At 61.5% G+C, this 15,478-nt stretch overlaps 1 protein-coding gene across 1 annotated transcript in view; it reads right to left on the reverse strand.

The window, feature by feature from the left end:
- Window positions 1-4,727: 4,727 nt before the first annotated feature.
- Window positions 4,728-15,478, reverse strand: part of PACSIN2 (protein kinase C and casein kinase substrate in neurons 2) — a 103,260-nt gene continuing 92,509 nt past the window's right edge. Inside the window, exons 5-11 of the mRNA XM_004610558.2 lie at window positions 13,401-13,556; window positions 12,312-12,487; window positions 10,787-10,907; window positions 9,053-9,174; window positions 7,613-7,735; window positions 7,184-7,377; window positions 4,728-5,160 (exon numbers count right to left, since the gene is read on the reverse strand). Coding sequence (XP_004610615.1) covers window positions 5,048-5,160; window positions 7,184-7,377; window positions 7,613-7,735; window positions 9,053-9,174; window positions 10,787-10,907; window positions 12,312-12,487; window positions 13,401-13,556 — 1,005 coding nt within the window. The 3' untranslated portion in view covers window positions 4,728-5,047. The remainder of the gene's footprint in view (window positions 5,161-7,183; window positions 7,378-7,612; window positions 7,736-9,052; window positions 9,175-10,786; window positions 10,908-12,311; window positions 12,488-13,400; window positions 13,557-15,478) is intronic.

The following is a 15,478-nucleotide window of genomic DNA, read 5'->3' on the forward strand; positions in this document are numbered from 1 at the left end:
CAGAAACTTTTATGCCAGTGGATCTCGAGGCCCTGCCAGGCCTGGGCCGAGGGCTCCGTTCTGCACGTCTTCCTGTGGGTGCAGAAGGGGCGTGACTGACTCCTTGAGTGATTCACGAGTTTTGTTTTCTGTTATGACTGGATTGTGCCGTGATTCCTTTAGACGAGTCTGGAAAGGGGGGGCTGGATTCCGGATGGCCCAGGAGGCCTGGGTTCATCACCTGCTTCCCAGCTGGGGTCCAAGGCAGGATGGGGGAGGACGAGGCACAGGTCTGCGCGCCTGCTCCTGCCGGCGTCAGCTGAGACAGGAATGGGGCTTGGCCCAGGGGTTCTCGGACCTTCCTTTAATATCCCCTATCCCAGCCCCCATGGCTGAAGACTCCGCTAAAGGCCAGACCACAACTGGTTATTACCTGAACAGCTTCACCCCACCCCTGCCAAGGCTCTGGCCTAGGGCGGGCGGTGGAGAGAACGCGGACACAGGCTCTCTGCCCGAACCACCAGCAGGCTAGCCGAGCCCACGCTCCCTTTCTCCCTGCGAGACTCACGCCGGGCAGAGCTCTGAGTCACGGAATGAGTTTCTTTCTTGGGTGGGGATGGGGCTCCCAAGCAGTGCTCAGGGGGCCCAGGGGACACCCCAGGCTGGCAATTCAATGCCAGGACCTTGAACTATGGTGCTGCGCTGGCCCCACCGGGAGAGGGCACCAGGCCACACCCAGAGCACTGGGATCGAAGTCCAGGCCTTGCACGTGAGACAGTGCACCCCTGAGCTTCCCAGACACAATGCCTGTGGCCATTGGTGGCCGGGGGAATAACAGGACACAGGGATGCCAGTGACAAGTGCATTGCACAATATGTTGCATTATACATAGCATCAACTATATTTATTATTTTTGGATCACACCTGGCGATGCAGGCTGGAGCGATAGCACAGCGGTTGGGCATTCGTCTTTCACGAGGCTGACCCGAGTTCGATTCTTCCGCCCCTCTTGGAGAGTCCGGCAAGCTACCGAGAGTATGGAGCCCACACGGCAGAGCCTGGCAAGCTACCCGTGCGTATTGGATATGCCAAAAACAGTAACAATAAGCCTCTCAATGAGAGACGTTACTGGTGCCCGCTCGAACATATCAATGAGCAACGGGATGACAGTGAGTGACCCGGCGATGCACAGAGGTCACTCTTGGTTCATGCACTCAGGAATTACCCCTGGCAGTGCTCAGGGGACCGTATGGGATGCTGGGAATCGAACCCAGGTCGGCCGCGTGCAAGGTAAACGCCCTGCCCGCGGTGCTATTGTTCCAGCCCCTCAACTGTATTTATTATGCTGTTCTTTTGTTTTGTTTTGGCTTTTTGGGCCACAGCTGGAGAGGCTCAGGGGTTACTCGCGACTCTGCACTCAGGAATCCTGGGGGTGTTCAGGGGGCTATACGGGATGCGGGGAACCAAACTGCGTCTCCCCTTATACACCATCAGAGCGTCTCAGAGATCCTTCACTTGCTTCCAAGAACGTCTTGACCACTCTCCATCTGTCAGCCGGGGTTTGTGAGGGAGAGAATGAACCCTGTGCCTCCGTGGCCCTGAAAAGCGGCATCATTGCCCTGTGTTGGCCCCCGTGCCTGACCACTTGGTGCCAATACGGTCTAGTCAGGATTTTCCTAGAGAAGAACGTGGAGAGGGCGTGCGGAGGTCTGAGAAAAAACTTGGGAAAAGAAGGTGGTGTCTGTTCCCCAGGATTCGTAGAATTTCGTTTTGTTTGGGGACCACAGCCGGTAATGCTCAGGGCTGACTCCTGGCTCTGTGCGTAGGGGTCATTCCTGACAGTGCTCGATGGACCATCTGGGGTGCCAGGGATTGAAATGGGATCTGCCACATGCAAGGCACGGCCTTAAGCCCTATGTCCTCGGCCTCAGTTCTATCATCTGACTCCGCATTCTGTGATAGGACGGAGTCCAGCTGTGTGAACGCTGAGCTGTCAGCCTAACAGGCACGTACCCGCCACCCCGGAGCCAAGCACCCTTGGCTTATTTCAGGCTCTCTGGTATCCTGTGCCGACAGTGGGGTCCCTTACTCCTGGGGTTGGGGGGGAAGGTCCCTTTATGGGTGTGTGCGGGGGCAAGTGACAACTTCTCTGCCAACAGACTGGCTTCCCTCTAGCGCGAGTGGGCCTTTCTAGCGCTGCACTTGTCAGTAACCTCCCCGCCGCCTCCGGCCCCCCAGTGGGTAACAACTCACCTGCCTCCCAGAACCACAGCCGGGGAGAAGCTGCCCAGCCCCACCCCGGGTGCCCTCTGTCCTGGGTCCTGATGTGTCCCCCGCCCCCGCCCAGCCTCAATTCCTCGCCACAGGGCAAAGGCTTTTCATCTGCCCCTGCCCGGTCCCCTGCTTTGCTGTTGGCCGTTTTCCCGGAGCAGGGGCCGACCCCTCGGGCCGTCAGCAGCAGCGCGAGCGTGCTTGGGGCGCCGTTGCGTTTCATTCACCGTTTGCTGCATGAGCGGCCGCGTCTCCCAGGGCTGAGGTGGGACAGCCCTGCTGGGCCCTCGAGACAGGCTCATTTTCTAAGAAGCCAAGCCTGGGGGTCCTCATTCCTGAGTGCACCCGCGTCCCGCACAGCTTGCTCAGCCCCCCAATTCCCTCCCAGCGCTGGGGTTCAGGTCGACCTCAGCGCCCCCAGTTTTCCCTCTGTGAGCGTGAGCAGCTCACACCTTACCCTCGTGGTCCTTTCTCCCCGGGGAGTCACCAGCTACGCCACAGGCGGGTGGCGTATGGCCAGAGCGTTTAGTCCGGCATGAGTGGGGGACTGAGAGGGTGACGGAGCCCCCATGCTGCCGAAGGGTGGGGCAGGCTGCCCAGGATCCCGGAGACCCCACCTCAGGTCGGGACACAGCAGTGGTCCTGAGGGATTGGAACGTGGCTGGGGGAAATGGGGCACAGGCATGATGGTCGCACCAGGGACCACGAGGGGCTTGCTTGTGGCATTGGCCTCACCCCTTCCTCCAGCTGGATGCAGATGCCATTTTGGGGAAACTGAGGCACACAGGGCTAAATTAAGATTCCCAAGTCCCAGGAGCTGGAGCAATAGCACAGCGGGTAGGGCTTTTGCTGTGCATGCGGCCGACCTGGATTCGATCCCCAGCATCCCATATGGTCCCCTGAGCACTGCCAGGTGTGACCCAAAAAGAAAACAAGGAAAAAAAAAAATTCCCAAGTCCCCGCCATACCCTCCCTCCAGGACAAGACAGAGCAGGGGGAAGGCGCTGCTCTTCCCCACGACACAGAAGGCAGCAAGCAACGTGGGGTCGTGCTCAGCGCACGGTGGGCACACAGCCCCTGGGGTCTGTACTCTGGGGTCCGTCTTCTGGGGATCTCCTTGGAGACTGGAGTCAGACTTGGAGCCTCTTTGGGGAGGGAAAGGCCTGAGGGGGCGGGGAGTCGGCTGGTCCCTCTGGGCAGGGACAGCGGGACGGGAGGGGGCAGGGGACCCAGGGTCCCTCGGGCCGCTGCCAGGTGGACAGGAGGCTACACTGGACTTTTGAGCCCTGCAGCCTCCGTAAGTGGGGGTTGAGCCCCAGTTGTCCTGGGACCTTGGGGCACTCAGCTCAGCCCAACCTTTCGAGGCCTTTCGCATCTTCTGCAACGTGGGCTGAGCCCCGTCTCCCTGTCTGCCTCGTGCTCCTCAGCGCCCAGCGGGCACACAGCCTCGGGCCCCTCCGAGCCCGGCACAGGTAGGAAAAGGGCTCCGAGAGGCAGGGTGAGGAGAAGCCCGGGGCCAGGTGCGGCTGTTTGGGGGGACGTGGCGCCCACTTTGGGGGAAGGCATCCTGGATGGTGGTCCAGGAACTGCAGCAGACACGTCCCCAGCTGGGGCGTGTGCCCGAGGTTCTTGAGTGGTACAGACGCCGGCAGATTTGCAAGATCAACTGTTTATTGATTTTTTTTTTCTAAAATACTAGCGGCTTAACGACATTCCTAAACTGAAGAGAGAATTTTGGTCAATCTGTAGCGAGGGAACGCGAGTTCCTGCCGGGAAGGTACTGTGGTGAGAGGGACACGTGTGCCTTCCACGCCGGGCGCCCTGGGCCCCTCTGAAGGCCTGCCTGCTGCGGGGTGCCCTGTGGCCTCTGGGGCTGGCCGAGGGCGGAAAGATTTCCAGTGTTGTGCTACGGGAAGGACGGAGGCGGGGGGCAGTGGGGTCCAGCCGCTGGGACTGACTCCTGTGCGGGCCCCGAGGTCCAGCCCAGCAGCCAGGCCTGTGTCCCAGGCCCCGACTCGGTGAGACAGCAGACAGTGCTCCGGTCCCCGAGAGTACTGGAACGCAGACCGGGAAGTTAGTCTCACGCCAGCGTCCAGGTCTGATGCAGTGGGCGGCTGGCAGGAGTCGGGGTTTACAGAGTGTGAAAATAGGCCTGAAATATGGCAGACGGGTGAGAGCTGCCTCGGTGAGCGCACCAAGGTCCCCGAGCGTGAGGCGTGTCCTGAGAGCGAGCAAATGTGCCCCCCACCTGGCCTGGCTGCTGCCGCTGAGGGGGGCAGGCTGTGGGCGCGGGGCACTGGCCTGCACGGCTGCTGACAAAGATGCAAGGGGACTCGACCCCGGGGGTGGGTGGAGCATCATCCTGTGCCATAACTTAAGTACAAATGAATGGAAGAACAGGTATATATATATATAAAAAACCCCAACTGTACAAGAGCCTTTAAATTAAAAAAAAAAAAAAATCTCAAGATCTTCGCTCAGAAAATGGCATCTTTGTTCATTTCACTTGTGGGTGACGGGCCTCGCCGGAGACAGGAAGCAGGGACACGAGATTCGGGGTAATGAACCCACTATTGCCCGGGGAGGGGGCACCCAGGGCCAGGGAGCACAGACGGAGTCAGGCCGCATGCACGCAGCCTGGGGGAGCGGGGAACCCCGTGCCGGGCCCCGGGGAAGAGCAGCTCGTCTGTCTGCAGGAGACACCATGAAGCTGGCAGCGGCAGAGCCACCGTCTGTGGCAGGGAAGGCGCCTTTCCTGGCCCCACGGCCTCCAGCCCTCGCCAGCCCGCCCCGCCCGTCACTGGATGGCCTCCACGTAGTTGGCGGGGTACAGGCCCGTCTGCCCGCTGTCCAAGCGTCCTTTGCACCAGCCCTGCTCGTCCTCGTCCTCCACCTTGGTCAGCTCCTCCCCTGCAAGACAGGAGGCGGAGGTGCCGGGGCCGTGCTCAGCACACGGCGGGCACCTGACCCTGGGGTCCTGCCAGTCCTGCCACCGCGGTCTGGGGGCTTCCATGCTGGAGCAGGCTGTACGCAGAGCGGGGGCTGTGCAAAGGCCCCCGAAGGGCCCCCTGAGCTCAGACCTCAGGAGAGGGAGCAGAGGCTGCAGTCCGGGGGCGCTGTGCCGTGCCGGCAGCAACACCCAGACTCAGTCCTGGCCGGCAGAGAGGGGGGATATCTAGGGGCTGAGGCTCGCCATCACCTGGAGGGAGGCTCCTGAGCGAGAGCCTCGTCCTCCCATGGACGCTCCTTGCCCGGTGTCTCCGTGGACCCCTGCACCGACCCGGCCCCACCTCCTTCCTGCCCTCCTCCCGCCTGCCCTGCTGGTGCTGGCAGCCCACTCTGAGCATGCGCGGGACCGAGGACAGGGCGCTGGGCAGGAACCAGCTATCATAGTACCGGGAAAGAGCACTGTGCTGGGCGGGAGGCCAGGAGTTTCCGATGGAAAACGGAGTGGGGCAATGCAGAAATAAAAAACGATGGAAACATTACTGAGGATACACCCCAGGGCCCCCAAGCACTGTGCAGAAGGGGCAGCTGTGCTTCATGGCAGCGCTAATCGCAACAGCCCAGATCGGAAACAACCCGAGTGCCCCGGAACAGTGAGGGGCTAAAGACGCTCCGGCCGTTCCCTCAGTGGAACGCTCCTCGGCCCTAAGGAAAGGCCAAGTCACACAGCGTGCTGCCACCTGGCGGACCTGGACAGCGCCGTGCCCAGTGACGTGAGTCAGAGGGACAGGGCGAGTGAGCTCACTGACGGGCAGGATGTGCGGAAGCAGGGCAGGGGTGTGACGGACGCCCGAAGGCAGAGGAGGAGGACTGGTTCTCAGCGTGAAGCCTGTTCCTGGTGGGGGCCGGGGGGGAGACAGGTCAGGGAAGGGCCACTAAGACAGAGAGAAGTGGTCACTCTGGACCAGGACTAGATGATGAAAGAAGGCACATGACGTGCATGTTACCCCGTCAGTAACAACATGGCAAACCACAGTGCCTGGAAGGGGAGCGGGGGAAGGAAAAAGAAAAAAAATTAGTTGCCTGCCACAGAGGGAGGCTGCGGGGTCAGGAGGGAAACTGGGGACAGGACACTGGTGGAGGGAAGTGGACACTGGTGAAGGGATTGGTGTTGGAACATTACATGCCTGAAACTCAATCACGAATAACTTTGTAATTCATGAATTCTATGTAAGCCATGTAATTCATGGTGATTCAATAAAATAATTTCTTTAAATGATGGGAACAAACACCTGTTTGGATGAGTTTTTATGTGATAATTCACTTGTAGCAGAAGCGTCCATAATACATGGCTGGCACAGCCACTAGAGGAGTGAGAAAACTGGGAATTAAGCAACAAGGTGTCAGGGAACTACCCCGAGCTGGAAACAGGGGTTATGGCCCAAAGAATTGTGCAGTGGGGGCCTCCAGGCTTGCCCTGGTGGTCCCTGAGGCACACTGTAAGGCATTCACCCCTTGGGAGGTGGCTGCATTTTCAGGGGCTTCCAGAAGGAGTGGGGAGGGAGGGAAGGAGGGAGGGAGGGAGGGAGGGAGGAAGAAAGGAAGGAAGGAAGGAAGGAAGGAAGGAAGGAAGGAAGGAAGGAAGGAAGGAAGGAAGGAAGGAAGGAAGGAAAAAAGGAAGGAAGGAGGGCGGGTTCCCTCCAAAAGGCCCATGCTGGCCGGCTCAGAGCCACACCTGCCCTAGGTGGGCTTCAGATGGGCCTTTTAGCCCTTTGGTGAAGTGCCCCAGAGCTACAGCGACCGGCAGAAGCAGGAGGCCCTGGGCAGGCAGAGCGCGCAGGAGCGGGACCCAGGCTGTCCCGGGAAACGGGGCCAGGCTGCTGTGGTCTACAGGCGGGAGGCCCGGGTCGGGGGGCGGGCAGGGGATCCACAAAGGAGAGTAGCTGGGGTCTCGCCAAACGGGAAATGCCCTCTCCCCAGCACCTACCGGCCTTGAAGCTCAGCTCGTCATGCTCCTGACCCTCGTAGTCATACAGGGCCCGCACCCGCACTTCTGTCCCTGGGGTGTCCTCCTCGAAAGGGTTGGAGTCCCCGTTGGCTCTGGCGGACGAGAAGGGGTTGCTGGGCTCATCGTCCGACCAGTCGGCGGGGTAGCTCTGAGGCTTCTCGTTGCTGCTCGCGCTGCAAGACAAGGGGGCGAGCGGGGGCCCTGAGCAGGGGAGCCGCCGGGGGCCAGCCCGGCGTCCAGGTTAGCGTGGGATAGAGAAAGCGGCCGGCATGGCGAGTGGCGCCTCCCGAGCCTGTGCACGGCCGGGCTCCTGCACTGCGTGGGGAGCCGAGCGGGCAAGCGGCCACCAGAGAGGAAGGACAGGCACGGGCGAGCCCCGAGGGCCCAGAGCACAGGGTGTTCACCAACTTTTTGGCCTTGGTGTCCTCTTTCTCACTGACGGTGCTCCCCGTGTCGTCCTCGTCGTCGAAAGGGTTGTAGCTGGACAGGGACAGCGCTGACCGGGCGGGGTTGTTCTGGGCGTTCAGGTCACTAGGGGAGGGAGAGAGCTTTCAGGGGGCCCCGGCACTGCAGCCCCTGTGTTGCTGGGTGGGCCCCGCTACAAGGCCACAGGGGCACCCCGTGGCATGGGAGAAATGGGGAGCACCCAGCGGACTCGCGGCAACGCTTGGCAGCCAGGCACGCTCTGAGCGTCGGGCAGAAAACACAGACCAGGGGGCTGGAGTGATAGCACAGCGGGTAGGGCGTTTGCCTTGCACACGGCCGACCCGGGTTCGAATCCCAGCATCCCATATGGTCCCCTGAGCACCGCCAGGGGTAATTCCTGAGTGCAGAGCCAGGAGTGACCCCTGTGCATCGCCAGGTGTGACCCAAAATGAAAAAAAAAAAAAAAAAGAAAAGAAAACACAGACCAGCCCCTCCGGTGGCACTGAGGGGCCGTGGCCCTCCTCCCGATGCTGGGAATGGGGCAGGCACACGGCGAGGAGCCCACCGGGTGCGGGAGCCCCCAGCCCAGCCGCACAGAAGCCCGAGGCGCAGTGAGACGCCTCACAGGACCCAGCACAGAGACGGAGCCCGGCTGCCAGAGGCCTGCCTGCACGGGGCCGGCCGACGGCCAGAGCAAACGGAAGGGCAGGGCAGGTGTGTGCTGGGGGCACTTGGGGACGCTCCTGGGTGTCCAGCTGAAGCTGTGCCAGTAAGGAGAGCTTAGAAGAGCTCAAACAGCACCCGAGGGGCCCTGAGCGGCCAGCAATGGTCTCGCTGGCCCCAAGCTGCCACTGCCCACATTCCGGACACCCGTCAGATCACGAGCCCCTCCCTTCCTGGGGCACCTTTCTCCAGCTGACTCTCTGGGGGTCAGGGCAGCAGCACTGGCCAGTCTAGGACCTACCCCCTGAGCCCCCTGGAGGTGATGTCACAATGTCCCACCCCCCCATCCAGGTTCGGGCTCTGCGACAGGCCCGAGGCTCCAGCCACTTGACCTTGCTGGTGAAGGACAACAGACCCATTGCCTGGGAAGCCAGGGCGGCTGCCCGGGCGGGGAGACATCCCCAGGAGGGTGCCCGTCTGTCAGGGAGCCTGAGGCCTGCTCACAAACACAGCCACGCTGTCCGGGACGCTCTGAGGACTCCAGTGCCGCCTCTTCCCTCTGCCTGTGGCTCAGCCAACAGTGAAGTCAGACAAAGGGGACAGGGGACAAGGCCTCTTCCTGCTCTACTCTCCCGGCTTCTGCCCGACACAGCAGGGCTACGGCCGGGGCCCAAGCGGCCTGCGGCCAGGGCTTCCTCTCCGAGGCCCCAAGGCACCAGGACGTGGGGCCTGGCCCTGGGCAGGGCTGCCTGCACCCACCTGCTGGACTTGTGTGGCACAGCCTGGTCGCCCGTTTGGCTGATGCCCGTCAGCGTGACGCCATCAGCGGCCTTCCTCTTCTCTCTCCGGCTGAGAGTCCGGTTCAAGTCTGCAGACCACTCCTAGGCAGCGTGCAAGGGACAGAGATGAGGGAGTGTGTGGGGGGCACAGCTGGCTAACCCCTCTTGCCAGCCCTGGCCCGTTTCCGGTGCTCCCCTCACTGCCTGGCAAACCTCAAGCTCCCGCCCCCTTACTTCTGGGAATGGGGAAGAGCCCTGAGGAGCCCCGGGGAGAAGGACCCGGAAGACCCCTCCGCAGATGGCTGGAAGGGGGTAGGGGTCACTCAGGTGTCCTGGGCACCTGCCCTAAGTCTCTATCTGTTCCCTCTCCTCCTGGGGCACGTGGTCCGGCCCCACCAGGCCAGAGGGGAGCCTGGGGCCTCATCAGAGTTTCTGGCCCTTCCAGGTAGCCCGAGGGCAGCCCATCAGCCCTTCCCTGCAACGCTCTGAACTGCTGGTGCCCAGGAGGCGTGAGGCCGGGCCTGAGTGGGGTGCTCTGAAGGGTGGGGAGCAGACCCAGGCGGCAAAGCAGTGCCACGGGGCAGAGCCTCTCGGTGTTCCCCGAATAAAAGCTCCTTTTCACTCTGAGCTGCCTGCCGGGGACCCTTAGAGCAAAGCTGTGCACCCCCCAGGACAGCACTGCTGGGGACAGGAGGGGCTGGGACAGCGGGAGACAGCGCGGGCAGTTGCTTCTCCCTGGGCTCACCGCCCCCCGCCCCCCGCCAGCCACTCACTCCAACCAGGGGCGGCAGGAGGCCCGGGAGGCTGTCCCTGGGCCGGATGAGGGCCTGCAGCCCCAGGAGAAGAGGGAGCTGGACCCTGGTTATAAGCAGTGTCGTGATTCCTGGGATCAGGCATCTGAGCACTCTCTTAAGCAGCCCCGAGCCCCCGTCCCCGCCCTCCCCCCCACAGGAGGAGGCTGGGGGCGCACTAAGCCCTGAACTGGAGACTTACTTCATCCTGAAGCATGGAAAATAAAGACAAGGCATCGCATTAGAGAAGAGCGGGACGGTAAGCACTGGGTCCTCGCTGGCCTGCCCTCGGGACCCACAGGGAAGGGACCCTCATGGCGCCGGCCAGGACACCCCCCTGCTCAGCCACCAAGGCTTCCTTTCCAGACCCCTCTGCTCACTGGGTGCCCAGACCCGAGGATCCTCCCGCTGGGTGCCCTGGGGAGGCAAGGCCACCCTGCTCTGGGCCCCAGGGGGGGGACACGGAATTCCCAACAGGCCCCGTGCTGCACCCACGGCCACTTCTCAAGAAGCTCCAGGAAGCTGCACCCCAGGACTGGCCGCACTGCAGGTGGACGGGACAGGGCAAGCTGGGGGAGCTACGGGGCCGGGCCCAGGCCCCCGGCTTCCTCAGGGGGAGGCCAAGCCCTCAGGCTCCCAGCAGCAGCGCGTCCATTCCCTCAGGGCCGAGGAGGGCTGGCTGGGACGGGCAGCCCGGCCGCAGCCCCCGCTCCCCTCCCGGCCTGGGTGCTGAGTGGCCGCGCCCTCACCGGGCAGCACACAGCCTTGCCGGAGCGTCCGAGGGCGCCATGGTGGCCTGGCTCCGGCACAGCGGTGCTGCCACCCAAAAGGAAGGGCCAGCTGTGGTGGAGAGAGGGGGACAGCATGTACCGGCCCCTGGGCCCAGCCCTCCCGGGTCAGGGGCTAGACGCAGCCTCCCTTACCTCGAACTGCGGCCAGTTCATGGACATGCCGGGGCCGTGGTTGGCTCTGAACCAGCGCAGGTCCTCCACGGCGTCCGCCACCTTGATGTTCTGCTCCAGGTCCCGGTAAATGCTTCTGTAGCTGCGTGGGAGAGGGCACGGCTCGGTCACTCGGGCCCCATAGCCATGCGAGTCCACGCCGCATCTGGCGGCCACAGGCGGGGTGGGGGCGCCGACAACGGAGGCCGGAAAGCTGCGGCTGCGACGCCGACACACCGGCTCCAGAGCAGACCAGTGGCAGCAGCTCTGCCCTGTGACAGAGCAGGGGACACGAGCATCCCGGCCACACGGCCGCCAGGGTGGGTCTATTATCGGGTCCAGAACTGAGTCAGCAGAGCTGCCCGCAGCCCTCCCCCCCAAAGCGGGCAGGCTGCCGCGCAGATGTGCCAAGGCCACCTGGCAACCACACTGGCTCCCACCACACCCCTTCCCTCGGCAGCACCGGCGGCTGACGGCTCAGACGTCCCACAGGGGAGAGTCGTACGCCAGTGATCCACCTGCTCTGGGCCTCAGAACCCTCCTCTGCTGGGGCAGTGGCCCCGGTTATGGGGGAACGCGAGGCCCCCAGTGCCTTTGAACGGGACCTTATTCGGAAATTGGATCTTCATGGAGGTGACTGAATTAAAACCTGACAACAAGGTGACCTGAATCCATGGCCATGGCCATTGTCTAAGGGGGCACCTGGACGCAGGACAGACAGATAGATGCGGGCAAGGAATCTCGAGAATGTTTTTCCACTGTTCTGCCGGCTGAGCTGTTTGCGCTCGACAGTGAAGCCACCTAGTTTGGGTCACTCTGGTGGTGCCCTAGGTCCCTCTGTACCAGGCGACACCTGCCCACGGGGGACGGGCACCACATCCTCTGCTGCTTGGACAGGAAGGGCTGGTGAGCCCCAGCCGAGCCCTGCTGGCTGTGTCGCTCCTACCACTCATTCCATTGCGCTCAGCCTCAGTTTCCCCACCAATAAGCTGGAAGCCAGGAGCACCTACTGTCTGAGACCATCGTAAAGATGAAGGGCCCGGTGGCAGGGAGCTGCCAGTAACTGCTGCCTTCGAGTTTAGGCAGAAGGACATCATGGAAATGAATGTTCCATTGACAGCAGGCCCTGACCTTTTAACCCTGGTGGTGGTTTCACTACTTGGAGAACAATGCGTCAGCCCAGACGCCCAACGGGACAGACAGAGGGACAGAGGAGTTCTCATGCTCCCGGCCCGTGATCCAGGCCACTGAGAGGTCAGGGCTGAGCCGGAGGTCAGCTTGGGCTGGAGGGTGCCAGCCGAGAGGTGTGGGACCTGCTCCTGGTCTGGTGTGAAGAACAGGTTCCCCCACCCCACCGCGCCCTAGAGCAAGGAGCAGGGTGTCCTCAGGCCCAAGAGCAGTGGTGTGGGTGGGCGGGCTCGGCAGAGGGGTCCTGGGTGACATTTCCCAGGAGTGGCGGCTTCTCCAGCCTCACCGTGATGTGTGCGGTGGCAGGAAGGACACTTACTTGGACACGTTGGACAGGTCGAGGTGCTTCTGCACCTCCAGCAGAACTTCCCGGAAGAAGCGCAGCCGCTTCTCCTCAAACTGCTGGCACTGCTCGAACACCTGTTCCATGTTCTCCATGTACTGGGGGGTGACCTGGTCCAGCTCCTTCAGGGACTTCTCGTATCTGTCCTTGGTCTGCGGGAAACCCAGACCCGGCTCAGCGCCACCGGCCCCATCCCTCGGCCTGCTCTGACCCTGGACACACCTCCACCCACCTGCACGGGGACTGGGGGCGCAGGTGACAAGGGGAAATCAGCCACACAGGTGACCTTAGTGGAATAAGAGCCCTGAAGGGCAGTGGCACAGTGGACAGTATCCTGTCCCCCTGGACCCCCCTCCAGTTCTTGTTCCGAGGCCCCCAGCCCGCCGGTGCCCAGGATCTGGGGCTGGGCCTGGCAGGGGCACGGAGACCATGCCCTCCGCATCCACAACATCTCTCGTGCTGCCGTATCTGACAACATTTTTGGGACAGCTTCTCAGGTCCCCCAGATCCCCACGGGCACGAGCTCTGGCCACTAGGCACCTCAAAGGGCTCCCAGGAGGCCCCGCAGAGCTGGAGGAGGGCGGCTGTCACCGATGCCCCGGGGCTGTGGCAGCCCACAGCTGCATGTCTGGGCTCTGAGGGGAGCCAGCTCCGAGGGGCCGGGCAGGTGTGGCGCTGTTCTTGGTGGGCACACATTCCTGGGGCTGCTCTCCAGCCTGACCCTCCACGGGGACTCCTGCCACTCCCTTCCAGTGCAATTATAAAGTATCAGAGCCTCCACCTCACTGCCCTCCCCTGCCCAGGCTCTAGAACCTTCTTCAAGTGGCTCCCTCCCTGTCAGCAGCATGTCTTTCCGGGGCACTGGGAACTGGGTCTCCCACCCTCTGTGGTCACACCGTGCTGACGCCCTGCCCCCCACTCCTGCACAGCACCAGGCTGGGAAATGTCCGGGGTCTGGTGCTCCCAGGAACAGTCTCTGCGGCTACGTGTCTGCCAGGCACCAGCCTATGTGCCACCCGTGACGGCAGTCGTGTGTGTCCGACATGCCAGAGGTGCACAGCCTACCTTAAGAACATCTTGCTTGCATTTCTCTACTTTGTCTTGCAATTTCTTAAGCTGCTCGGGGTTGAGGGCCGGGTCTGCTTTGCTGTTGTTTTCTCGTGAGATGGCCAGCTTCTCCTCCTTGCAGGCTGCGTGGTAGGCCTTCTTTGCTGCTTCTACCTACAGGGGAAGAGAGCTCCTGAGCGGCACATTAGGAAATCCCAAAATCCTCACCAGAGGATCCGCAGAGCTGGGGCCCGTGCTGCCCAGAGTGGTACAGCAGGAAATTCCTCATGCCATCCTGCACAGTCTGGCTGTGGGGGAGAGGGGAGAGGAGGCGAGCGCAGGATCAAGTCACCGAGAAAGATGCTGAGAAGCACCAGAGAGGGAGCTCCCGGGGCCTGAGGAAGCACCCAGACGTGGGCTGGAGAGAGCTGCCCAGGACGTGGAGCCACAGAGGTAGGAAGGCTCTGGGCTTCCTGGCCCCACATGCTCCTGGAGAGAACTCAGGGGCTAAAAGCCCTGCCATGCAATATAAAATAACATCATATGAGACTGACCCCCAGGGACAGTAGACACAAGGGCCAGGAATACTGCTCCAGAGTTGGCAGCCTCCTCATGAGCTGGGGGAGAGGGGAGCTGGGGGAGAGGGGAGCTGGGATAGAGAAGGGGTCACTAAGCCAATGGTGGTTGCAGGGATCGGGACGGGAGATGTGTGCTGAAAGTAGATAAAGGGCCAAACGTGATGGCCTCTCAGTAACTATATTGCAAACCATAATGCCCCAAAGTAGAGAGAGTATGGGGGAAACTGTCTGCCATAGAGGCAGGGGGAGGGTGGGGATGGGTGGGGGGGATACTGGGGACACTGGTGGTGGAAATGTGCACTGGTAGAGGGGTGGGTGTTCAATCATTGTATGAAACTCAAACATGAAAGCTTTGGAATTGTATCTCATGGCGACTCGATAAAAATAAATAAATAAAAATCCTGCTGTGCAAGCCCGGCCTGAGTCCCATGCCCAAGCTGGCCGTAGGTCCTGGGAGCAGTCCTGGCAGCTGCAAATGTGTCCGCTCTTCAGAGCACCACACCGAGTGCGCTGTTTCTGAGACGCACGTTAGCCCCATGGCCAGCAGGCCCCACCCCCAGGAAGCAGATGTGCGACCCTATGTGACCCCCCGGCAAACAGCGTGTGCCAGCGCTCATGGGCACCCATCACTGCAGCCACCAACAACAGAGGGAAGGACGAGTGCGAAAAACAAAACAGAGAAACAGAAAACCAGAGGAAGCAAAACTGCTGCTTAGAAAAGCTGGGCAGGTGCGGCTGCGAGGGGTGAGAGCAGGCCAGGGTGCTGGAGTGGCCGCTCCAGGGAGGAGCCGGCCAGAGGGGCAGTGCTCGGGGAGGCTTTGGGACACGGTTTCTGCCCAGGCAGTGGCGACTCCACACACAGATGAAGAACACACCACCGCCAGGCCAACGCGGCCGGCCAAAATCTTCTGCGCTGGAGCCCGAGTCAGAACTTGTTCTAGAGAGGCAGGATGAGGCTGCAACTGGTTTCTTACCAACAGGGTCAGGGACAGAGGAAGCGAAGGACAATGTGGCCAAGACACCAAAGGACAGAAAGCAAGCCTGTCAGAGAGGCCCTGAGGAGGGCAGGGGCAGGCGCAGGGACAGGCAAAGGCCAGCTGGCTGAGCGGGCTAGGCCGAGGGCGAGGGAGGCAGGCCACCTCCAGCGCGCCCTGCAGACAAGACCCCAGGGCTTCCATTGCCACTCTGAGAAAACAGACATCAGGGGCTGGAGATAAAAAAAAAATAATACAAAAAATAATAAAAAAGTAATTAAAGATTACTGTAAAAATGTTGGATATTCCCTAAAGTAAAAATTAAAAAAATAATAATAAATTTGAGAAAAAAACCCCAACGAATAGAATTTTAATTAATCCTTTCTACTAGGCAAAAGCAGTGACAGTGACAGTGACTAGGCAAAAGGACCTCTACTTGTGGGGGGCTGAAGGAAGGGGCAGGGCATACCCCCGTATTCAGGGCTTACTCAGATATCACTTCAGCAGTGCTCAGGGATGTGGGGAAACAGAACCTGGGTGGACC

The sequence above is a fragment of the Sorex araneus genome, chromosome 6 (assembly GCF_027595985.1).
Source record: "Sorex araneus isolate mSorAra2 chromosome 6, mSorAra2.pri, whole genome shotgun sequence".
Taxonomy (NCBI): domain Eukaryota; kingdom Metazoa; phylum Chordata; class Mammalia; order Eulipotyphla; family Soricidae; genus Sorex; species Sorex araneus.